The 26,450-nt window shown below is 34.2% G+C and overlaps 1 protein-coding gene across 1 annotated transcript in view; it reads right to left on the reverse strand.

Annotated features, from left to right (window-relative positions):
- The window catches only part of LOC134695214 (dynein beta chain, ciliary-like), a 76,374-nt gene that overhangs the window by 26,086 nt on the left and 23,838 nt on the right, over positions 1-26,450 (reverse strand). The window contains exons 13-33 of the mRNA XM_063556426.1: positions 25,865-26,109; positions 24,758-25,345; positions 24,318-24,487; positions 23,628-23,850; positions 22,977-23,180; positions 20,594-20,995; positions 19,522-19,767; positions 18,906-19,130; positions 18,073-18,291; positions 16,644-16,796; positions 15,096-15,329; positions 11,045-11,337; positions 10,284-10,440; positions 9,210-9,472; positions 5,445-5,676; positions 4,581-4,775; positions 3,984-4,194; positions 3,307-3,583; positions 2,716-2,998; positions 2,114-2,287; positions 671-1,144 (exon numbers count right to left, since the gene is read on the reverse strand). Coding sequence (XP_063412496.1) covers positions 671-1,144; positions 2,114-2,287; positions 2,716-2,998; positions 3,307-3,583; positions 3,984-4,194; positions 4,581-4,775; positions 5,445-5,676; positions 9,210-9,472; positions 10,284-10,440; positions 11,045-11,337; positions 15,096-15,329; positions 16,644-16,796; positions 18,073-18,291; positions 18,906-19,130; positions 19,522-19,767; positions 20,594-20,995; positions 22,977-23,180; positions 23,628-23,850; positions 24,318-24,487; positions 24,758-25,345; positions 25,865-26,109 — 5,468 coding nt within the window. The remainder of the gene's footprint in view (positions 1-670; positions 1,145-2,113; positions 2,288-2,715; positions 2,999-3,306; positions 3,584-3,983; positions 4,195-4,580; positions 4,776-5,444; positions 5,677-9,209; positions 9,473-10,283; positions 10,441-11,044; positions 11,338-15,095; positions 15,330-16,643; positions 16,797-18,072; positions 18,292-18,905; positions 19,131-19,521; positions 19,768-20,593; positions 20,996-22,976; positions 23,181-23,627; positions 23,851-24,317; positions 24,488-24,757; positions 25,346-25,864; positions 26,110-26,450) is intronic.

The raw sequence follows: 26,450 nt of genomic DNA on the forward strand, positions 1-26,450 counted from the left end.
TTAAATGTGATATTATATTACAGGGTTTTGTTTGATGCTCCTTTATAATAAAACTATCCAGAACCCTACATTAGTCTACTAGTCATATACGCCCCAGATGCTGCCACTAAATTGAAACAAACTACACTCAGATTCAATATTAAAGGGAATGAACAGGTGCTTTAAAGGGATTAATTAAGGTTCTTTTTTTATCAATGCTTGGTGGTCAAAATTTCTTGCATGTTGAAGAAAACTTTTAATGCAAAGGTACTGCAAATAATCATTGGTCTATCAAAACTACTTCATTTTACACATATTTTACCAGGAAAACTTTTTCTCAACAACAAATGTATGTTTTTTATTCTTTTGCTTGATTAATACATTTACAATTATGTAAAAAGTTCAAAATCACTGACACATTGCAGAGGAAGGCAGGAATCCTCAAATTCTGCTCATAACTGATTAGCAATGATGTTGATTAAAACCATTAATAGTACCATTGTGTCATAAATACTTATTCATCAATACAATTAATCAGAAATTTAAGTATTTGACTTTTGAAATCACTGCAGCAAATAATTATGTTTTTTTTATTTATTTTACTATCTATCTATAAATTCAGAAATTTTTATGATGTTTTTATTATTTGGAAAATTGTGACCCATAAAATCAATGAGGTATAACTAATTACCTGTAAACGAGAGTCAATTGTAAAACTACCAGCTGTAGGGTTCATGCAGGCTACATATTGTGTATTATGTATTTCTTTCATTGACAATTTCTGCCTGTCATACCAATGACCGTGGTCAATATGTTGTCGGATCAAGGTATGAGGTTGTACTGTGAAGTACTTGTCAACCTCTGGCATGTTCATATCATCCACAAAGTAGATCAACCGACGAGTTCCTGGTGGACCAAAGTTCCTACCGGCTTTCTTTTCCAATGGTTTCTCCAGAATACTTTGCAACATGGATGATGTTGTGTAAAAATTAAATGGTACATTGGCTACCATGAAATCTTCAGACAGAGCCGATAATTTGTCTCCCATAAGTACTGTTTTACCGGTACCAGCATTACCGACCAACATGACTGGACGTTTCTTTTCAACCAACATGTCTAAGAAGTATTTGACCCTGGTTGTCTCAGCTGTGTGTACTAATGCAGCCTGTATGTAAAAAAAATCTTATTGTTAAACATTTTGTTGATTTTTCATTGTTAATCAAATGTTCTTTTCTTCATATATAGGTATGCGAATCAATTTACCTACTTTATTGAACTGAGTTATTGCCTTCATGTGCAAGGAGAAGTCATGCACATGGTATTTAAAAGATCCCCCACCCTTTCATAAATCAATTTTACTTCAACTGCATATAGCCATGTTTAAATTAATATACCAAGTCAGGAGCCTGTAATTCAGTGGTTGTCGTTTGTTTATGTGTTACATACATGTATTTGTTTTTCGTACATTTTTTTACATAAATAAGGCCGTTAGTTTTCTCGTTTGAATTGTTTTACATTGTCTTATCGGGGCCTTTTATAGCTGACTATATGCGGTATGGGCTTTGCTCATTGTTGAAGGCCGTACGGTGACCTATAATTGTTAATGTTTGTGTCATTTTGGTCTTTTGTGGATAGTTGTCTCATTGGCAATCATACCACATCTTCTTTTTTATATTTCCAAATGTTCACAAAGAGATATTTTTACCCTTGTTTCAAAATTCCAATAGGGAACATATGTTATTGTAGTAAATAAACCATTTTGTGAGAACGATTGTAAAAGTAAAATGTCTACAATACAGTTAAGAAGGATAATTAAGAAACTAAAGAAGCCAGTGGCTGAAACATTTTACAAGAAAATAACACCTTGCAACTTAATATATGACAACACCATTTTGTAAACATCTGTCTTTTTTAGCTAAAAATGGCAGTATTGGCTTTGCTCATTGTTGAAGGTTGTATGGTGACCTTTTCGCTGTTAATTTCTGTGTCATTTGGTCTCTTGTGAAGAGTTGTTTCATTGTCAATCATACCACATCTTCTATTTTATATAAGTTGTTTTTGAGAGGGAGGCTCAACATTAAAAAGTGTCTATTTTTCAAACAACATACTTAGGAGAATTTTAAAATTATTTTACCTGCAGTGGCATATCTGGGTCCATTTCAAAAGTTGGAATTCTCTTGGTCCATGGTTCAAACTTTTTGGTCTCGTTGTCAATAAAATAGTCAAACACAGTACCAGCTATTGGGAATTTGACTGCCTTAAATTCAGTTACCCACCATTTAGTGAATTCTACTCTGTAGTCCACAAGCTGTAATAAAAAATAAACACAATGAAATACCTCATAAATTCTCAGTTAGATAAAACAAGAATGTGTGCATAGTACACAGATGCTTCACTTGCACTATCATTTTTTATGATCAGTGGACTGTGAAATTGGGGTCAAAACTCTAATTTGCCTGATAATATTGAATAAACTAAAAATGTATGACTGAACTTTTAAATTGAGGACATATAGTGCCTGTTTCTCAGATATCCTGTACCTGGTTTGGTGTATCTGAAGTTTCGGTAACCAGTACTGTCTGATGTGTAAATAACGGAATATTGATACTGACCACCCTCCCCCCCACCCCCCATAAATGTTTAAAAGTAAAATATTAAATGTGTATAGGAATATAGGAATAGGGACCAAGAATAGCCAGTATTTATATCAGAAATTACACTAAATAAAATATTTACCTGATCTTGGAACATAACACCACCAAAGGCCCAGACACAGGCAAATACAAAGTATAATTCATACAAGTCCTTAGGACAATCTGGGGGTGTATTTTCCTCAGTAAGTAGACACTCTAGTAAGAAGGTCAACATCTGGATGTGGCTGACTTCTGCTATAGGGGTGATCTTCTTGAATCTGATTCGAAGGGTCTCTAATAGGACTGGAACATATTTGTCAAACAAGATTGTCAAATTGGCTTTCTCTGACTGCACCTCTCGTGTGTCAATCCAACTCTGTACATATCTGTTAGGAATAAATAATATATCTGTTAGAAATATATAACATATATGTCAAAATTGGCCATTTCTGACTGTATCTCTCTGGCATTTCAAATATTATAACTTAAAAGACAGAAAAAGAAGCGATTTTCCCTCATAAATTTTTTGCAATCACATTCATCAGATTTAACATTTTTGTCAGTGGTCAAGGATTAGCAATTATAAATGCATGCATTAATTTCTAAATATGCAGTATTTGAAAATTTGGAAAGAAGTAAGTCCATAGAAGGTTTTACATATTTGATTTTGTCAAACTGTTATCAAAATACTTACGGATTCCATCCTACATCAGTGGGGTTAATGAACAGGATACCAGCTCTAGACACAGTGGCCGGGGTAGCAGTTCTCAAGTGACTGATCTCAAACAACAATCTCATACTGGGTGTCAGAGGAATTCTCTCGTTACTGGCGAGTGTCAATACTTTGTTGTCGTCCATCACTGTGTTTAGGGATTCAATCCACATAGGATCAATATCTCCGTCAAGGACAATCCACTTTGGAGAATCTGTCGTCAGGTTAGCTAGATCTCTCATGATCACTGAGAACAAACCTGAGGAAACAAAATGCGACAGTTTTTTATCAAATTTTTATGGATAAACTTACATTAACAGAACATTCGATCCAATATGATTATCTTTAATTACTTCTTCCCAAATTTTCTTAAATTGAAAAAAAGATTTAGGTAAAAAAAGCAACTAGAAAAACATTCCTGCTCAATTTATCACATGTTAAGTCAAACAGAAGGACTCAGATGGATAAACCTAATGGCCCTCAACTTATATTGGGTTCTCCATGCTCTTCAACTTTGTACTTGATTTGGACTTTTTAAACTTTTTTTTATATGAGTGTCACTGTTTTTTAAGACGAAACGTGGCGTACAAAATTCTAATCCTTGTATCTATGTTAAGTTTATTGCTAAGGAAAATTAGTGCAAAACAAAATCTACATACCATCCTTCCATTCTCTGGTGGCTGGGTTAATGATACCAAACAATTCATTATTGGTGACAGCCTTTGGATCCAGATCAATAGCCTGTGGTTTCCTGCCTGCGTTTCTGTAAGTTCTTATGAGTGATCCCCAGACCTTACTTTTACCCACACCAGCGTTACCCAGACAGAAGACAGAATGACGTACTTCAAACAATTCCTGGAGCTGTACAACCTGTAGAAGACAAAAAAACATGTTTTCAAAGCTATCTGATTAAAATGATTGTGAAATTATTTCTACATTTTCCCTCTATTGTTTTTTTTATCATGTTTATTGAAAAATTAACACTTTAATTTTATATTTCCCCTCCATTATCAAAAGTTTTTGGAATATGAACTCTTTTTTCATATTTTCCTATCATTATCAATTTTTTTGAGAAAATGAAAACATTTACTCAATATTTATTAGAAAATGAATAATTTGACATATTTTTTTTTTTAGGTTTGTATATATGCATGGAAATCAAAGAAATCAATTATCCATGAACATTTTCTTTAATCCATGAAAATTAGTACCCACAAAAAATAATTGAATCTACAGTAACTGTTAGAGAAACAAACCTTAAGAATGAAGTTTTCCTCTGGCTGTAGTTTCTGGTCGAGTATGGCTTGTTTGATCTTCTGTTCAAACTCCATGTCCCGTTTCCTGGGTACGTTAAGAGCTGGGAAGAGATCACCAATCAGTCCCATGATAATAGGTACATCATCAGTGACAATCTTTGGAATGTTGAAATCTCTCAAAGCTCTCATCAATACCTGAGGTCAAATAAAAGAAATTTAGAAATATGAAAACAAATTACAGCTAGAATAACAAAAATCTGCATTCAAAATTTCAAATACCAGGGCCCTCTGCCATAAAACTTTACTTAGTCCTGAAGAACATAAAATGTTTGCTTGGAACACAAAGTCCCGCATTTCGATTGGTTGAATTCTGAGTCTGAGTATAATAATTGATCTCCACACTTTTATGACCGCAAGGCCTGATGTCATTTTGTACTAAATAATGATATTAGTTGTTTATTTTGATATACACTGTCAAATAAGTAATTTCTGCATGCATTTACCATGTAACTATAGTTATAGTTATAAATGTTGAACAATGGACAAACATATATGTTACAAGAATAATTATTGGATTTCAGAAAATAGCACATACAAATGATGTTAGCAAATTCAAAATGCAATTTTTTTATTTTTGGGAAAACTATATATTGAAAAACCTCATTGCAAAGTTTTATGAATTTACAAAATATTTGTACTCTATCAATATTTCAATACATGTAATATAAAAACAAAATAAATATTTACTGAAGTACTTTATTATGAATGCAATTTTAGCCATAATTCAATAGTAAAACATAGATTGAAAAAAAAAAATTACTAAAGATATTTAATTATGAATTCAAAGCCATGATAAATTCTCACCTGATCTTCTGGTCTGTCAGGGTCACTTCTCTTCAGGGAACCTGCCACTACCAGTACAGACTTAATGGCCCTCAGACCCCAATCATAATGGTCCTGTTTAGACAACAATTCTCTACACAGGGTATACAGGGTGATGAACTTTCTGGCTAAAAGACGAGCTTCAAGGAAACCCTCAGCTACCAACATGATTTCACAAATCAGTTCAAAATCGGGGACAACCATAGCACATGGTCTGAAATTAAAATACAAATGGTTCATTAAATCATTGCAAAAAATAAAGCTGTAGAGAATCCTGTTTTCACCTAACTGCCATTAATAAATAACTATATAAAACCAATTATAAGGGTCTGGATGTGAGAATATAAGGCAAAAAATGAAAAATAAAGGGCTAATACAACATGTATAAGAATAGAGAAAATAGTCTCAATAAAAGAATAGAAAATAATGGGGTTAAAAAATAAACCAAATAATAGACGGGACATGTTGTGTAAAGTAGATAAAATGCGTTGTGTATAGATCGTGTTTATTTTAACGTCTAGCCATTGCTATATAAGTAACGTCATAATTACATAAGTCAAGTAGCAACGTTAACATGTATATATTCGCGCTAAATTCCCGACATTCTCGGGGCCGGCAAAAGTTAAAATATGAAATGATTAATTACTTTAAATGTCAATCGAATAGATATTTCTGAAAATTAAATAATTAAAATGTCTTTCTAAAGCAAATTCAAATAATTCACTTATTAATTTTTCACTTTTAACGAAGTCTATCACTTTTGGGTAGTCCATTTCTTGATGTTCTCTCGAGCTCGGACAGATGCCTCTCGTTTTGGTAGAACTCTTGTCAATCCCTCTGTTGAAGTACCGGTATCATCATTCTTGTCATCTAAATTGTTAATGTTTGTTCGGATTTCGAGCGGGTACAGTTTTACTATAGGACGCGAAGTACGTCCTGCACTAGTTCGTAATGTAAAACCATCGTTTCCTGTAATCAATTCATCAACAACGGCAATGTTCCATCGGTTTTTCTGTAATTTATCATCTTGGACTTGCACTACATCTCCAACTTGAATAGTTTGTAAATTGTTTCCTGTTTGGCGATGGAACTCTCTTAGGTTCGTTATGTACTCGGATTTCCACCGGTTCCAAAAATGCTCCATTAAACTCGACTGTTTATTTAAATGTTTATGCAGTTCTTGTTTTCCATTATTCACGGCAATGTATTCAATATTCGGTTGTGGATACGGCGTTAAAGTTATTCTTCTTCTGTACAGCAAGTGTGACGGAGTTAATGGCTCCTCGTCCTCAATATCCGGTGATACGTAGGTCAATGGTCTATCATTGATGATGGCTTCTATTTCTGTCAGAATTGTTTGAAGTGTATCCATGGTAACGTAAGATCTACCTAATGTTTTCTTCAAACAAGTCTTTGTAATTCCTATAAAGCGTTCCCACCATCCACCATACCAGGGCGCTCTTTTCGGTATGAATCTCCAAGTTGTTCCATATGTTGACAACGTATCGTTTAGCGATGGTGATTGGGTTAATTTCTTTAATGTTTCCGAGGCGGCTAAATATGTCGAGGCGTTATCCGATATCATGATATCTAGATTTACGACTAGCGAATCTTCTAAAGGCTTGTAAAAATGATTTTTCTGATCCGGTACAACCTCCAGGTGTACGGCTCTCGTTGAAGCACAAGTAAATAGACATATAAAAACCTTGTTTTCAGTATCATGTGTATCAGGAACGTACAGCGCTCCAGTAAAATCGACACCGGTAATTGTAAAAGGCGGCGCTTCCAGTATTTCGAACTTTTGGGAGTGGCGGCGGATCAGGTGCTGTATATGATTTACTGTTGATTTTTTGACAAATTACGCAATTTCGCAAAATTCCTCTTACGTATTGGCGAATTCGGGGTATCCAGTAAGTTTGTCGTATCTGAGTCACTGTTGATAAAACTCCTGAGTGTTTCATGTACTTGTGTATATCAAGAACAACTAATTTCGTAAAATGATGACTTCTGGGTAACAAATAAGGAAATTTCGTATTTTCACAAACAGGTGCGTTATGAATTCTCCCTCCACAGCAAATTGCGTCTTTGTCATTCAGGTACAATCTAAGTTGTCTAACTAAAACAGTAGGTTTAGTATCCTTTAATTTCAAGTGTAACATTTCTACCTTAAATGAAGTTCTTTGGCAATTTAGTATCCAACATTGTGTTGCATCCTGTAATTCCTCTCTTGTAACGTATTTTTCCTTATTTCTCTGTAATATTGGCGAACGGCAATTTCGTATAAATCGTAATAGATAAGCTGTTATTCGTAGTAATTTTGATAATGTGCTATATCTAGTAATTTGCACAATTTGGTGTATTCCTTGTTGATTATCTGTTTCATTGTCTGTTGTACTTGAATCTTCTATAACTGTACTGGTAAGTAATACTGTTGTGTCATTTGGCTTCCACGACGGCCATTTTGATGTATCAGTGATCCATTCGGGTCCGTTGAACCATAGTGTGTTCTTTTCAAACTGTGACGCGCTGAGTCCCCTAGTAAGAATGTCAGCTGGATTATCTTTCGTTGGGCAATATCTCCATTCTTGTGTATTGGTCAATTTGCGTATTTCCGTTACTCTATTTCGTATGAACCTTTTCAATTGCTTTGAAGTTGATAACCACTGTAGCACTATCTGACTGTCTGACCAAAAAGTTATGTCTTCTATGTGTAGAACTGATTTTACGTGATCGGCTAGTCGTGCTCCAACAATGCGGCCATTAATTCCAGCTGTGGTAATGTCAATTGCTTAAGCGGTGCTACTCTATTCTTTGCAATAACTAATGATGACTCATGATGGTTACATATGTAAACAGTTGAACTCCATGAACGAAGGTTGAATCCAGCCTCCGACATCAATGATCTGGCTTGTACAAAATACTTTTCGGCGTCATCTTCATTTTCCAAACTGGACAAAATGTTATCCACGTAAAGGTCATTCTTCATCATCGCTGAGATATTTGTGTTGCATGCATCCAAGTGTTTAAGCAGTGTTGCATTTAGGATGAACAGTGAACTTGTTGCACCAAACAAAATAGATTTAAATCGATATGTTGTAAGAGTACTGCTGGGATTATCTGTGTCGTTCAACCAAAAAAAGCGTGTAAAATCTCGATCTTTCTCATCTAATCCAATATGTAGGAAAGCCTTTTCAATGTCCGTGCTTATTGCGTACTTCTTGGTTCTAAATCCCATTAATATTTTTGTCAAGTCGTTCAAATCTGGCGGGGTTGACATTAGGCAGTCATTCAAACTTGCGTGATCTGGCGACTTTTTACAGCTACAGTCGTACACTATTTCTTGAATAACTTTGTAACTTGCCCTCTGTGTCCTCTACGTACTGCTTTTAACTTCGATTCCATTGTTTCCGACAGTCACAGCACCATAAATGTTGTGTAAAGTAGATAAAATGCGTTGTGTATAGATCGTGTTTATTTTAACGTCTAGCCATTGCTATATAAGTAACGTCATAATTACATAAGTCAAGTAGCAACGTTAACATGTATATATTCGCGCTAAATTCCTGACAGGACATAATAAAAACCCTAACCAGATCCCTCAACAGGGTCCCTTATTGTAAATGTAAACTTGTACTTTCACTCCTAAAAGATATAACAAAGAATCGTTTTGCTTAAATTTTTCTTAAATGTCATTAGCTCACAAAGGGGAATTTTGTAAAACGCTGTAATCATTTCCAATAAACCTACCTGAATAAAGCTTTAAGATTCTCTGGTAATTCAGTTCTTCCAGCGTAACCGGGGTTCATGGTAATAAAGAGACCAACAGTCCAGATAAGCTTTATCACATCTCCTTGGAAGTTGAATTCTTTCTTCTTTTCTTTGATGGCATCCTGGATACATTTGACCTGTACGGCCACTACAGACAACACTTCAACAGCAATACGATTAAACTCATCAAAACATCCCCAAGCTCCAGACTGAGCCAGACCTTTGTAGATGTTACCAATGGACTGAAAAATATAAATTTATGAGAATCTAATTTTTTGCATACATTTTTAAGTTTATTTAACAACTCAGTACCTGGAATATTATTAATATGGTCATTTTCTGTAAATGTTCTCTTTAGAAAATTTTAAATTATTTGAAACACTGAAGGTTTTATTACCCCGCAGCATTACCCCTTAGCCTTAGCTGTATTTAGTAAATTTTTTCAGAACTTTTGGCTAGCAATGCTCTTCAACTTCAATGTTGTTTTGGCCTTCAGAGGGGGTCTCATTGGGGGGGTTCCGATCCCGGATCCCGCTTACTGTTTTGTCAGATTCCCGTATCCCGCTTACCCTATGTACGTAAGCAATTCTCATTTTTTTGTCATTTCCCAGGTCCCGCTAGACCTCATATCCCGTTTTCAAGACACAATAATCTGACTTTCACGTGGCCCGCTTACAAAAAATCAGCAATCCTGCGTCACGCTTAGACCCCAATGAGACCCACTTCAGATTATTATTAGAGAGTCTTAATATGTAAATGAAATGTACAGCTGGCTTTACAAATTATAAGCCTGGTATCTTTAACAGGTTTATACACTAAATTGTCATAAACTAATGTCATTTCAAATTTGGGTCAATTTAGAACTCCACAATACCAGTTATCAACTGTGCGAGGGCTTTATAGCCAGTCAAGGTTGTTAAAAAAAATCCATAAGTATAAAAAAGAAGATGTGGTATGATTGCCAATGAGACAACTATCCACAAAAGACCAAAATGACACAAATAACAATACCAAGTAACAATATCAGTTAAACTAATTAAAGAAACATTTTACCTTGTAGTCCATCTGTTCTGAACAATTGAACACATAGACCATGATACCAAGAGCACGACCAAGATCTTTAGTGGTCTCAGTTTTACCAGTTCCTGCGGGTCCAGCAGGGGCGCCACTCATAATCAAATGGAGAGACTGGGTAAGGGTGATATAACATCTGTAATAAATATTTACGTAATATTAAAAATATCAGTTTAGTTTAGTTGAAGACCTTTTTATAAATAACTGATCTAGGTAAGTTACTATGTTCAGGGGTTATCTTTTCTTGATGTTATTCATGGGAGTTTCTTGTTTCTCTTTTTTATATACTACAGATTAAACAGTTGGTTTTCCTGTTTGAATGGTTTAAAACTAGTCATTTTTAAGGCCCTTTATAGCTTGCTGTTGAGCCTAGGCATTGTATTGAAGCTATTGCTGTTGACCTATAATCATGATAATGGTTTAATTTAACAAATTGTAATTTGAGCTAGACTCCTATCAAATGATCCATTAGACTGGAAAATTTATAAAAGAATTTGCTCTTGCATTTCTGTATTTTTTTATTACTAGTACAATATATAAAGATTTCTAAATTTTCCGTTTAACATAAAAAAATACAAAATATATATGACGTGATTTGAGAAACTTCAAACCTAATTTGATGCAGTGGTAGAATTTATCTATTACTTACAACTTAAAAATCTCACTGTGTAACTCATGAGAGATAACATACCTATCAGATAGAGGATAACTCTCTATCAATAGAAGGGGAGACAACTTACCTATCAGTTAGAGGAGTAATGACAAGACGTGGTGTGTTGCCGAGATACTCATGAGAATATCGGAACTGGGCATCACAAATGTTGGCGAAGCAATCTCTTTCGTTGTCATCCCATCTGTGACGAAGTTGACTCAACCAACTGAAGGCCTGTGCGCTGTCTACTCTGTTTGCGACCAACTTTATTAATACGTCACGAGCGTGCACATCAATAGTACAGATGGTCATAATTTTCTGACGATCTCCGGAATTCAATTTGCCAATCAACAACTGGATGAGTGCATTCAACTGTGTTACCTAAAAAAGATGGAGTACATAACAGTAAACTTGATTTAATCAAAGCCCTTGGTAGTACTGAGAGCAAAGTTTGCTACAGTGTGCATATCTAATCCCTGAGTATTCCTATATCCTTCTTTAATTGACACATATTCATGGTCCAAAAATGTGCCTTTCATTGCAGAAAATACCTGAGTATTTAGACACCATGCTTAATCCAACATTTTTTTCTGATCCCCAAAGTCTTATTACACAGGTTACACTATATAATTTTTCAGTGGGAAGTAAAATAACGCCTTTTTTTGCATTGTATTAAGTATTGGTTGTAGTTGATTCACCTACAATTCACCGTTTCAGAATATAGTGCATTCTAGGTAATATTTCCAAAAGCGTACACCAAAACGTTGTGATTGGTTCAAAACGTTCTAAACAATGGAAATCTATCCAATCATGTAACATTATTTTTATTTTGGTGTACAAACAATGAAATTACCCATAGTCCTTTAGATTCTGAAACGGCAAATTATGTACAAAGGAAGATAACCCTTTTTTAAAGATTACTTTAAGGGCATACGATACAGTTACAGGGGAGGTATTGATGTTGATAACGGAAATTGTTATTTTCGCAACGTCAATCTATGACTTATCAGGAAAAGATTCAGTTTTCGACTGATTGTTATCATTCAAACTTATTTAACTTGAAAACGAGTTCATGGACTCCTCTTTTTTAAAATGACATTTGGTTTGATTATGCGAGAAGATTACTGTATAGATTTGCTTGTATAGTTCGCACCCCCTTCTCCCACAAAATTTTGGGTAAAAAACCTTTTTGTAACTGTTAGAAAAGGTCTAATGAAACTCCGGTAATTTAAAATCATATGCGGTCGTTTGCGGTATTTTCTTGAAAAAACCTGTTTACCATCATCAAACAGAAGATAAAACTGCTTGTAAATGATTTTAGAACCCTTCATTATTGTTAAAATAAGTTTAATTTACTTAAAAAACAATTTAGAATCTTGTGTATAATTAAACAGGAAGTTTAAAAAGCACGTGTAAAAGAAGAAATTAACCTGTGAGGGTCAAAATCCGTACATAACAGATATCACTATAATACGACTTTATAAGTAAAACAGTTCCATCCTTTTGTAAAACAGTCTTTAATATATCTATCACATTAATGTTTGAAGGGTCTTAAGCTTGGGATCAGTTCGATGGTCCGAAAGGTCAATAGTCCGAAGGGTCAATAGTCCGAAGGGTCAATAGTCCAAAGGGTCAATGGTCCGAAGGGTCAATAGTCCGAAGGGTCGTTGGTCCGAAGGGTACTAGTCGGTAATACTCCGTTAATATTCATCTCCCTCTCATACAGGGCCGGAACCCGGGAGATATGGGGCGGGAATTAACCGGGAGACAAGGGGCGGGGAACCAGGAGTGGATGAGACGGGAACCCGGGAGTGAGGGACAGGAATCAGGGTGAATGGGACGGCCGGAAGAGGGGGGACAGGGGGACGGGGGTAGAGGGCGGGAAGCGGGGGCAAAAGGGACGTGGAGCGGGGAGAAAACGGGCAAAAAAACGGGGAAAAAATTAAAAATGGAAAACCTGCATAAGTACAGCGTACGCTCTTAAAAACGGGTCAAATCCAGCATACAAAAAGGGAGGTTACACCCTCATTCAGGGGAGTTATCACTATCTCGTCACATATCCAACAGGGAGGGTTGGTACGGTGGTGGGAGTTTGGAAAGCCACGGTGACTAGGGGCGGGGAGCGACAAAAACAGGGGTAAAACGAAAAAGTGAAAAGGGGAGATCGGGGGAAGCGCACACACACACACACACACACACAAGGATAGGAGTTAAATAGACTAGCTCAATCATGATTTCACTGCTAATTAGGAGGGGGTAGGAGAAGAAGGGGTAGTAATATCCACTTCCCGCCCCCAACTTCCTGTTCCCGCGCCCTTCTGCCCTCCAGTTCCCGTCTCCACACACCCTTTTATTCCTGGCTCTCGTCTGCCCGCACCCCTTTCTCCTGGTTACCGCCCCAACTCCTGGTTTCCACCCCTGACTTCCGGTTCTTGCCTCTGGACTCTTGGGCCCCCTATCCGACCCTCAATAATGTAGCTACGGAATCGGCCGAGTTGTGCCGAAATGAGGCCGTATAATCCCGAAATATGGCCAATATTAACCGGAGAAAACCGAATATTTTGTACTCGGCATAACCTTCTCCCCCCTACGGATTCGTCAAATCTTTATAGTAAATGGGGCAATATGCGCAATTGTTTCTCCATAGGCCGTAATGGTAACGTTTTCTTCTGTTGCTCAGCCCATATCGTAAACTTGTATTTGTATGATGGCTTAATGTTTCGAAGCTGAGACATTTTTACATATGTGGTTAAATTTTCGGGGTACGAAGTGTGATTCATTTTTCCGTAATTTAGCAAACCCCGATTATCCTTTTGCGATGTGTCTCCTCATGGTAAAAAATCCCATTTTTAACACAATAAGTTCTTTGAAATTTTAATACTTTGAACACATTAAATAGCTCCATGGTTTTTACACATTTATTCTGTGTTCCCCTACTTTCTAAATTAACACTAATGTTTCAGCTCAGTCATTTGTTTAACATAGAAATGTGTCAAATATCACTACACAGAGATTTTTTGTTTACACGTGACTTTTGTGTTCCTCAGTTACCTTTCGGACCAATGACCCTTCGGACCAATGACCTTTCGGACCATTGACACTTCGTACCACCGACCCTTCGGACCAACAACCCTTCGGACCAACAACCTTTCGGACCAATGCCCTGGAACCCTTAAGCTTATACAAACCATATTAGTCAGTATGAAACACCAAAACAGAATGAACAATAACCCATTTCTTTTTGTAGTTTTCAAATTCTAAGCTGGTTATGGTTGTCTTTTTTACTATGTTTGTATCGTTTCAACCAAGCAGATACCAGTTTATTTTAACCAATGCATTGAAAACAAACGAGAAATTTGTAATGAAAGTTTTAGTTTTTATATTTATCAGGATTTATTTGATATTGAATAGATTGATGGATTGTTGGTTGCTTAACGTCCAGTGGCAAATATTTCATGCATATTCAGGACGAGAACAAGCTCATAATAAATACAATAGGTAGGTTGATACAATAGAGGCCATCTGGGATGATGGTCAGGGAAATTTGAACTGCCACTGGAAAATGAGGGTATATTGGATAGGGACAGAAAAAATGATATTTTTTTCTACATTAATGAACATTTGATAAATATGAGTTATTTCTGAATAAAAAATGTATAAATTTTTATGATTCTTTATAAAAAACAGAAATTACAAATTATTTAACAAAAAACAAAAAACAATTTGTGTTTATCTTTTCAAACAAAAAAGTTATGTCTTTCTTTCGAAAGGAAAATACGGCCACAAATCTGAATTTTTAGGAAATATACAAAATTTCAACCTCATTTTACTCAAAAAGTAGCACATGAAGGAATATTTTTTATTACATATTTGATTTAATCAGGTAAAATAAAGTCTATTTGGAATTTTTTATCAAAATGTAAATACAGGGTCAAAACTGTATCGTATGTCCTTAATTAACAATGACTTCCATTGACATTTTTAGAACAGATATTAGGTTACTGCACATACCTTGCACACAGTACGTAATTTTTCTTGACAAGTATAACATCATTTTTTTAAATAATTGAATATTTTGGAATATATATTTCATTGATTAAAATGAATCCATATAGTAATATTGTTGACATATTCCTTACCTGTTTTTTGTTGTAATCTTTCAGGGCATTTTCATAACCTTCCTCTAGTCTGGCAAAGGCAATGTTAACTTCTGTAGTCCACCAAATCTGTGTGCCACACAATGCCACTTGAGCAGGGAAGTCAAAGAGCCACTGTTCTCTTGGTTTTTCTTCATATGAGCTAACAGCTTCAGTCATCTCATGTCTGACTGTACTACATTGGGAATTTAACAGTCTCATTAACCATACCTCAACCTAGAAAAATGTACCGTATTATTCTCTATTCTTTATACAAGATTAAGTATCCCCTTTTCTGTCAATAGTCATACAGTCAGATACGTCTACCACTAACATTAAATTGGTAAAAAAATTATATATGATTCATCAAAATATCCTTATTGTAATTTGTCAGATGTCTCAAAAATTTAATAATTACCATTTATTTGGGATTCGTTAAAAACAGTTGATTATTTATCGTCATAAAACATCATTTGGCAAGATTTTTTACCGTTTTTTTTGTCATGAAAGTACCACATTATGACCCTCTTATATTTCAGCACCCCATTATTCTATATTCTTTTATTTCAGCACCCCATTATTCTATATTCTTAATATTTCCAGCACCCCATTATTCAATATTCTTATATTTCAGCACCCCATTATTCTATGTTCTTATATTTCAGCACCCCATTATTCAATATTCTTATATTTCAGCACCCCATTATTCTATGTTCTTATATTTCAGCACCCCATTATTCTAAGTTCTTATATTTCAGCAACCCATTATTCTATATTCTTATATTTCAGCACCCAATTATTCTATGTTCTTATATTTCAGCACCCCATTATTCTATATTCTTATATTTCAGCACCCCATTATTCAATATTCTTATATTTCAGCACCCCATTATTCTATGTTCTTATATTTCAGCACCCCATTATTCTATATTCTTATATTTCAGCACCCAATTATTCTATGTTCTTATATTTCAGCACCCCATTATTCTATGTTCTTATATTTCAGCACCCCATTATTCTATGTTCTTATATTTCAGCACCACATTATTCTATGTTCTTATATTTCAGCACCCCATTATTCTATATTCTTATATTTCAGCACCCCATTATTCTATATTCTTATATTTCAGCACCCAATTATTCTATATTCTTATATTTCAGCACCCCATTATTCTATGTTCTTATATTTCAGCACCCCATTATTCTATGTTCTTATATTTCAGCACCCCATTATTCTATATTCTTATATTTCAGCACCCCATTATTTTCTATTTTTCACTTGTTCTGTCTATTTTTTCTGTAGTTTTGGCCCATTATTCTCTATTTTGTAAACCATATACAGACCCTCATATATTGCAAGAAAAAAGTTACCATTTTGAGAGAAAAAATTGCACATGTTATTTGATTTTGTTTCTAATTTTGTTTGCAACTATGCAAAAAATGAAAATATGAAATTAGTGAGGTGGTCAAGGCCTTTTTTCACACTACTGTTTATATAAAATATGAAATCGGCGAGCTGGTCAAGGCCTCATTTCAGACTACTATACTTACTTGACCATTCAGGTCACATGGTTTATCCATATCGACATACTCTCCGTCTTTACTGTGCATACCTATGGCAGATTTGATTGGGTTTCCCTTGTCATCCTCCTCAAACTTAAGGTTGGCCAAACTGTCAAATAACTTGGTCAAATGACGGGCAACCTAAAATGTGTGATAAAGTGTTGTAAAAACATAGAACTTAAGGTTCGCCAAACTGTCAAATAACTTGGTCAAATGACAGGCAACCTAAAATGTGTGATAAAGTGTTGTAAAAACATAGAACTTAAGGTTCGCCAAACTGTCAAACAACTTGGTCAAATGACGGGCAACCTAAAATGTGAAATAAAGTGTTGTAAAAACATTATGTGCAACGCTATAAATAGAAAAAAATGATTTTATTACTGGTATTTTCATTTATTGGAAAGATTTCTGAAACTTAACTGCAGTATATTTGCAGTCATATAAAAGGTGCTTTAATTTTTTTTTTAATAATAATGGAAATTTTGGTTTTATATCAGTTTAATCTGTAGGAAATAGCATCCCATTTTCTTTTTGACCTAAATGTGCATGTAACATGTTTAACCCTGCCACATTATTTATGTATGTGCCTGTCCCAAGTCAGGAGCCTGTAATTCAGTGGTTGTTGTTTGTTTATGTGTTACATATTTGTTTTTCGTTCATTTTTTTACATAAATAAGACAGTTAGTTTTCTCGTTTGAACTGTTTTACATTGTCTTATCGAGGCCTTTTATAGCTGACTATGCCATATGTGTTTTGCTCATTGTTGAAGGCCGTATGGTTACCTATAGTTATTAATGTTTGTGTCATTTTGGTCTTTTATGGATAGCTGTCTCATTGACAATAAAACCACATCTTCTTTTTTATATGTGATATTTTCCATTGGACACGGTTAACAAAACAAAATCATATCCAGAAACACAATTCAAGTCGAACAGTTATAAACTTTACTTAACTGAAACAAATTGATAGTTTTTTTTGTACAGAAATTTGGCTTAAATATTACTTGTTTCCACCAAACTGAGCAATATTTTTTTTCAAATTACACAGGTTGTTTTCAACTTACAACGAGGGGAGTATTTTCGTTATACAAAATATTTATTGAACTAAAGGGGTTGTTTTCAACTTAAACAAATTGCTAGTTTTATTTTGTATAGAAATTTTGCTTAAATTTGACTTCTTTAATCCACCAAACCTGCAAATATTTTGTTTTCAAATTACAGTGAAACCTGACTAAACCGAATCCTGAATAAACCGAAAACCTGTATAAACCAAACATGTTCTTGAGCACCACAATCTCAAATTGTGTGTGTTCTGAACCTGATAAAACCGAACATTGGTCAAAACTGAACAAAATCTTAAGTCCCGAAGAGGTTCGGTTTGAACAGGTTTCACTGTATATGGATTGTTTTCAACTTACAACTGGTGGATTATTTCCGTTAGACAAAATATCCAACAAATCGGCAGACGATACGAAGTAGAATCTTGGAAATGCCAATCTCTTGGTTTCTAGATACTCAGCCAAAGCCTTCTCACAGAGTGTAAGTTGCCCCTGTAGAGCCTCTAATCTCTCAAACAAGTTAGGCTGGTTGGTAGCATCAACAACATTCTTTGTTTTCTCAACTTCAGACACTAATTCCTAAAAAGTAATAAAAGTGGAATTTCAATTTTAAGTTTTCAACTTCAGATATCAATAACTTCAAAGTAACAATTGTAGAATTTTAATTATACACATTTAAGGAATCTTAGTAAAATATCTGGAAAGAAATGATCTTCATTCCTCATGTAATTAATACAAGGTAATAATTTGCATTATTCTGTTCTCTAAAATGGACAGTTTTAATATACAATAATGCAAGAGTACCTCCTATGGATAAATTATCAATGGTTTCTACATTTATTTTTTAAGTGGATAATTCACTTTTACTTTGGCACAGTTTGCATACATTCCTTCAAAAAGTTTGTAATTCGTTGAATATTTAAATTCGTGGTCCCCAGTACCTATATATATATATATATATATAAAAATTGTTATCCCAAATGTGCAACGAATCAAGTTAAATTTTATCCAAAAACAACGGTTACAGTTAATTATTTGAGACATCTAACGAATCACGATAAGAATATTTTAAATAATCTTGATAAAATTTTAACCAATTTGATGCTTTTGGTAGCCGAAAATAACCACCTCACTTCTAACAGTAAAGGGCATTCATACCTCTTACATATATAGGGTATAAATATTCTACTAACCTTAAAATCACTGTCAATTCCATCAAATCTTTTTGAATCCTCTGGTAACTGGTTCCTGATATCTTCTGATCCTATGAAGATACTTTCTAAATGAGACCAAGTTCTCTGTACCTCCATCCAGATCTGGATCACTTGATCAGCAGTCGACAGTTTCTTCTGCCATGACGATACTTCTTGTAAAAAGTGAGCGATGAACTTGGATGACAACATGTTTTGTAATTGTACCTGAAACATAAATTTTTAAAATATAAATAATAATCAAATTAATTTTATAACAGAAACCAAATGTGTGTACAATTTATTTTTAGTGGTGGTCAGTTTAAATTTTATTAATTTATCAGGAGCTATCTTTTTTTTCAAATCTGGTGTTGAAACCAAATTAGCTCATTTAGGCTTCAGGTAAATGAATGGTAAAGTATTAAGGACTATAGCAGGAGGAATTTCAGTGCTGTGGTATTGGGAAAGATTCCTATGTTTAACTGTTAAATTTCAATCACATGTTCACCTGTTTTTTTTGTCTAAGATTGTTCATTTTACCTAATAATGTTATAAATATCTGAGGGACCAGTTCAATGAAATAATAAAATGATGTCATAAAACTTTAACACCAACTGACCTGGTTATCTTCAAGTGTATCGATCAACTCCTCACTAGTCTTCAGCATTGTAATCTTTCTCCTGGGATGTGGGTCGTGTTCAAATTCCATCGAAGCCCAGGTAACGTCCAATTCTTTCAGGACCTTCTCCATACTCATTTCTTTCACGGCTTTGTCCACAATACCTCGTACCTCATCCTCAAAGTTATGGAGGTTCAAGGAGAGTAAATCGGCAAGGGTGGTCTTGTCATCCATCATAAATCGTACCTGTTAAAATATTATAACCTGCTTTATTGAAGTTCATGTATTTAAACAAAGAAGCAAATTATTATCAGTATTTTTGTGTATTTAAAAATAGTAAAAGAGTACTGACTTTCTTCATCATGTTTGTTGAAGCTGGTGGCTTAATTTTCCTTTTTTTTCAATTACTTCATTTGTATGGTAAATTGATTTTTGATTTTTGGTGTTTTAACGCCACTTTTAAGCACCACATTTAGGAAATTTCGTGGCGGCCAGCTTTTATTGATGGATGAAGCCGGAGTGCCCGGAGAAAACAATGACCTTCGATAGGAAGACTGAAAATCCTAGTCAATTAAGATTAGAGTCTAGTGCACCCGCAAGACCGGGGTTAGAACTCACAACCTCAGTGTTAACTGGCTAGTGATAACAGTAGTAACTACTTAGACCACTCGGTCACCAAGGCCCCCTGTATGGTAAATACTTCCTTCTTTAAAAATCTTTTAAAGAACAACATTATTGTAAGATTTGCCCTTGACAGTAGAGTAAACATAATAACTTTTTTTCCTTGGATACTACTTTTTTGCTTTATGCTGTTTTGGCAAACTCTGCAAGATTTGTTTTTCAGTTACATTTAATTTATACTGGTAAAAAATCCTATAAATTCGTGACTCAGAAAAATAGGTCACACTTTCTGAGTGTTACTATATCAGTTTAAGCAGTATGGGCTTTGCTCATTGTTGAAGGCCGTACGGTGATCTATAGCTGTTAATTTCTGTATCATTTTGGTCTCTTATGGAGAGTTGTCTCATTGGCAATCATACCACATCTTCTTTTTTATAACCTTAAAACCTACCTTAGTGGCAGCCATAAGTTGTTGCCAATGGCGTTCTCTGATGGCATCATTCTGAAGCTCACCAACGGCTCGGAGAGATGTCAACATGTTCTTAACACTATCCTCCACACCAGTGTAGGAGTCCCAGGCTCTCATTTCCTTGTCGAGAGATCGGATATCTTTGGCGAACTTTTTACAATCCATGTCCATCTGTTCTACGTTGATTTCCTTCCACGTTGTTGTTTTCCAATCATCAAAACTGCTTCTGACCATGATGACATAGTCCCACAGTGTTTTCAGAAGTTTTAGTTCTTTACGACATTGTTTAAGCTGTTTGAAATCTGGGACATTGACTTCAAAGAGACTGGCAGCATCTAATAGTTTAAGCATTTCTTTTTCCATATCAGATATCTCTTTATGGTACTGAAAAAATAGAGGAAAGAATTTGGTTATTTTAATAATCTGTTGTTCTGCTGGGATAAAAATGAACTATTCCAATTTCCTCTGTTCTGAATATGCATGAAATGTTTGCAAACAGATTAGCAAATAACAATTAAATAGATCAGCTTTCTTCATCAACATTTTATAAGACTGAATTTAAAAAAAAAACAAATCATGAGTGTTTTGTATCACTGTTAAAAGTATTATACAAGCCCATTTTAAATTTATAGTTTGAATTTCTCAAAATGTTCTTTCTTAATACAGTACATTCCGGTTATTTGCATAGCCTATTTGTCAGACGAAATTATGCAATAAAGCAGAGTATGCTTATATCCGAAATGCCAAATTACGGAGTCAAATAACATCGATAGTGCAGATCAGCAAAGAAGAAAGATGAACGTCCACAGTCCACTTACAACATATTGAATAAAATTGAGAATGGAAATGGGGAATGTGCTTATTTATTCTAATAAAAGTTATTTGTCTACTGTCATACATTTTATTTCATTGTGTATTCTTTCAATAAAGTTAATAAACACATTTTGTTTTAGTTTATTTATGTACCGACTTTTCCTTTACCTGAGATACGAAAATATAATTGTTCTAAAAATAGATTTGTTTCTATGACCCGGATGTACAAATTAAATTGTTACGCTTTGTTTAAAATAAACTGTTTTACGATACTACACAGTTTATAATCAGTGTAAACAATAATTGTGCAATGAACTGCCTTTGATATTCAGTATTTACCGATTACACAGTGATGTAACGCTGTTACTTTAACATCGTTAGTTTATATGCAAAGGTGATGGGGCCCTGCACGGGTTATTTGCTGGACACGAGTGTTGAAAGTGAGAAAATATAATAATCAGACGTTAATTTTCTTTTAAAAAAATATTAAAAAGGAAAGATTGATGTATAAAATTCTTCAACCATAAATAAATGCCCTGTAATATTTAACATAAATGTAGATCACCCAAGCTGAATTACGAAATTACACATTGGATAATGATCGATAATTAGCAGGCGTTAAATGTTTTAAAAATTCACCCAAAATATAATTATGAACAATGTTTGAAATCCAATCAATAATTAACACCTTTTGAGATAGAAGATTATAGAATGGTTGTGTTTTTACAACAATCAGCTGATTGACATTTTTATGACCTCGAGGCTTAAAATAGAATATGGGAAACTTTACCTGTGTACACATCGAGGCCTTTTCTATAATCATATAAACACGAAAGATACTGTTTTAAAACTTTATTTGAAAAACACACAAGTAAATGTGAAATAATAATGAAAATTATGATGCATTCAAGAAAAATATACTTACCAAATTGCTGTTTCTGGTCAAAAATCTCGTCAGTTTTAACTGAGCATATCTAGCTGGCGATTATTTTCTATGCAATAAACCAAAATGCCACTTGTAAGGCTATGCATATAACCGGACAATTTAACATTAGGTGAATGGGAAATGGTTTTGTGCAGGAGAAAAGTATGCAATTAACCGAATTATGCTATTAAGCGGTATGCAATTAAGTGGAATCGACTGTATAAGATAATATAAGGGTTAGGGCAAACAAACGTATTCTTTTTTATGACCCAAGCACAAAATATTTTTTCCAAAAAAATAAATGAGGACAACTAACAAGAATGTATCGATAGTACATGGATACCCCATCCACACTATCATTTTCTATATTCAGTGGACCGTGAAATTGGAGTAAAAATTCTTATTTGGCATTAAAATTAGAAAGTTCATATCATAGGGAACATGTGTACTAAGTTTCAAATTGATTTGACTTCAACTTTTCCAAAAACTTCCTTGACCAAAAACTTTAACCTGAACACAGGACACAGGAAAGAACGGACAGACGGATGGACGAACAGTTGCACATACCAGAAATCAAAATGCACACAAATAGGGCAAAAAAATAAATGAGGACAAATAAAAACTTACAGAATCAATGCTGTTATATGGTTTTTCACAGTTATATCTAAATGGTGGTATGGAGCGGAAATGTTCCCTGAACTTGTGTTGGTTGACGTCAAATGTGGCGGTGTTACGTCTAATATTTGCCACCTCAGTAGCCTGTAGTGGTGCCACCTGTTGTTTAACAGTTATAGCAATCTTCTTTGTATTTTTCCATTGTTCAGGTAATTCCTAAAAAGTAAAGAGAGAATGATAAAGAATATTTTAAATTAACATAAAGAGCCCTTGTCCCAAAATAGCTGTATAATGCTATAGACCACTTTGGAGTTTGTCCGGAAAAAATCTTCAATTATACACGCCTTTATGATGTCACTTACCAGATAGAGGGCATCGCCTGTATCCCTACACTATTATTGTTCATCAAGTGTCTTAGTGATCATCATTGTGCAGGTTACACAAGAAATAATGTTTGTTCCATAGGTACTTAATCACAATTCCCTTATGACAGAAGTGTTGATTGTCAATTATGAGAATTGAATTTGACAACTAACTCGTGCAATAGAGCATCATAGTTTTCCGTTCACTCGCTCAACATGGGAACGGAAATCTCTAAACGCAAGAATGATGTTCACTAAAACCTGTTATTTATATAATTTACCTGTAATTTATTTAATTTACCTGTAATTGAAGATGGACCTCCTCAGACATCTCCTGATCATAAGTTTTCAGTAGTTCTATAGTCTGTTTCAGCGGTTCAAACATCTCATCTGTAGTAGTTTGTCTATCCTTGACAGCCAGTAGGTATCCCATACATCCCACAAGGCCATTGTAATCACCTTCATCTACTTCCTGTTCTAACCCTATATCTGTTGTCTTGATGAAGTCAGTTAACTCCTTCAAACTTTAAATAAAAAACAAAGAAAATTATATTCTGCACTGCAATGTAAAATAGTTGATTTTTTTACTATTTGGGGAAATCAACTCCTTCAAACTTTAAATGAAAAACAAAAAAAATTATATTCTGCACTGCAATGTGAAATACGTTGATTTTTTTACTATTTGAGGAAACAAATCAAATTACATAATAACATAAATTAAAATCATATTACTTCCTAACAAAACAATAAGCACATTCCATATCAACTGTGTAATTTCTATTTATTTACAAAAGATCTCATATTAGTCCAGGACATTAAACATTTTTTTCAAAGAATAAGGACAATCTTATTTTTGTTCAATTGTGTTTGCATGCAAGCCTAAAGAAAATTCATACTTTAATTTAATGAAAGTTAAAAATTATGTTTACCTTTACCCAAGAATTCAAAGAAAACTTTGATCCCACCAATAATAATGAAGAGATCAACTTACCTGTTGGTCACATGATCAATCAGATGTTGTTTGAAACTGTAACTCCATCTTTTGATAGTGTTTAATAGAGCTTGCTTGAAAGGTTTAGAATTAACTCGGAACCAGCTCTCAAATTTCTGTGTTGGCTGAATTTGTTCTGCCTCTCCATAAATCTTCTCGTAAGTGTCAATCTATAAATAGAATTTGATGATTATAATATATTGTCACTATGGGTTTAATTATAAAATCAACAAAAACTTTCTATCTCTTGATAGCAATGATCAGATTAAAATTTGAATATAAAGATTAAAATTTGAATATAAAGAATTAAACAGATGATCAAAAGTACCAATTGGCTTCATACAATGTCTTGGTTACTAAAATCCATGAGTAATCTCTCAGGAGTGAGGTCACATATATTGTTTTTTATTAACCAATGAGAATGTATTATTCAATCCTACCTGTTCTTTGAATTGTTTGAGTGTTGGTGGATTCTCAGGGACACTGTCCTCTGCATGAGCTTCAATCTCTTCTTGTGTGAGTACATGGTTGTACAGTAAGAACTGTCTCATAAACTCTGTCCTGTCGTCAACCCATAGATAGGAGTAATTATCAAATGAATTTCTATACTCGACAGCCTTGTTCATAATGTTAGTAATTCTATCCATGAGTTCGCTTCTCATGTCCGACAACTCTTCCATTTCCTCCAAATCGGGTTGATAATTTTCCACCCCACTATGAGCAGCGAGACGTGGAATCAATGAAGCCTGTTTGTAGATGTCTCCGGCGAGGCTATCCACCAAGTCGTAGAATCCATCGGCTACTCCGTAATCTAGAGATGGAATGAAGATCATTTCCGGTACTCTTAGTTCTAATTGTGCTTCAAATAACGGATCTACATCAATCTTAGGATCTGTATTGTCTAGTAAGAATTTAATACTGCAGTGGATAGTGTTGAAGAAACCATCGACTACCATTTCATCTACATAATCTACATAGGCCTTCCAGGTGTCAGAACTACCACTGGCTTTGAAATATTCTAAGTTTTGCTGAAATAAATCAATTATTATTTGATTAATATGACTCTCAACAAAAATTTCATTTTAGTGTTTATATTAACATATTAAGTGAAAATATAGTACCGCGTATATGCCAGAACACATAACAGCATCTGGTGATGTTTCATAGCCTGACTGGTTTTGGTCCTTAAGAGAGGGGGGATAGGAGAGGTCCTGATCCCGAAATCCTGGGCTTAAAAAACACCAGATTCCGAAATCCCGGGCTTAAAAACACGAAATCCTGTGTATATATATATATGTGTTGATAAAATACTTATTGTATTCTTTAAAACTTCAATTTATAAAAATTATTTATTTAGACATATTTCATTACATGTTATTACAGCATAAAATTAAGGTTTAAATTTATTACAAAAAATTATTTACTGTGAAAAATCAATGCTGTTACTAATTTTTGTCCATATAAATCACACAAATTATTTATTTTGATTGCTGAAATCAAAACAAGACTCTAAAGATCATATTCTTGTGAAGCCCAATTAATTGTACCTTTAACAATTCATGTAATTTGTCTCCTAGTCCCTTAATGTTAGTATAACGCTTTTCAAGTCTTTCTTTTCTATCATCTAAGTTCAATAGAGAATCATGTTTTTCTTCTTTACGTTCAAACAGTGGTGTCTTAGCCCAGGTTGACATCAGTTTCTTGATTTCATCTACATTGTCCTTCGCCTTCTGTACACGGGACTCGAGGTCTATGACTTGGTCTCTAGTTTTCTGGATATATTCCCATACACCTAAAACATAGAGATTTGTAAATTGATTTATTTGCATCACATCCCATAAAATTAATTTTCATCTCATGTTGGAGAGACAACCTTTTTATTGAACAGACAAACAAAAACCTATTAAACAAAAGAAGGAACTGCCATGTAAATATACTTTTAAGGTGGTACCTAACACTACAGGGAGATAACTCTGTAAAGTCAGCTAAACGTTTTAATTACGTTGTGTTGTAAAGGGAATATTAAGCTTCTCAATGATCAAAATTGGTGTTTGTCAAACTCCTATTTAACCAGTGTAATTTTTCTGACAAAAAGGTTGGTTCAAAATTTTTATATTTTTGTTAAAGGGTCAA

This window comes from Mytilus trossulus, chromosome 13 (assembly GCF_036588685.1).
Source record: "Mytilus trossulus isolate FHL-02 chromosome 13, PNRI_Mtr1.1.1.hap1, whole genome shotgun sequence".
In the NCBI taxonomy this organism is placed as follows: Eukaryota; Metazoa; Mollusca; class Bivalvia; order Mytilida; family Mytilidae; genus Mytilus; species Mytilus trossulus.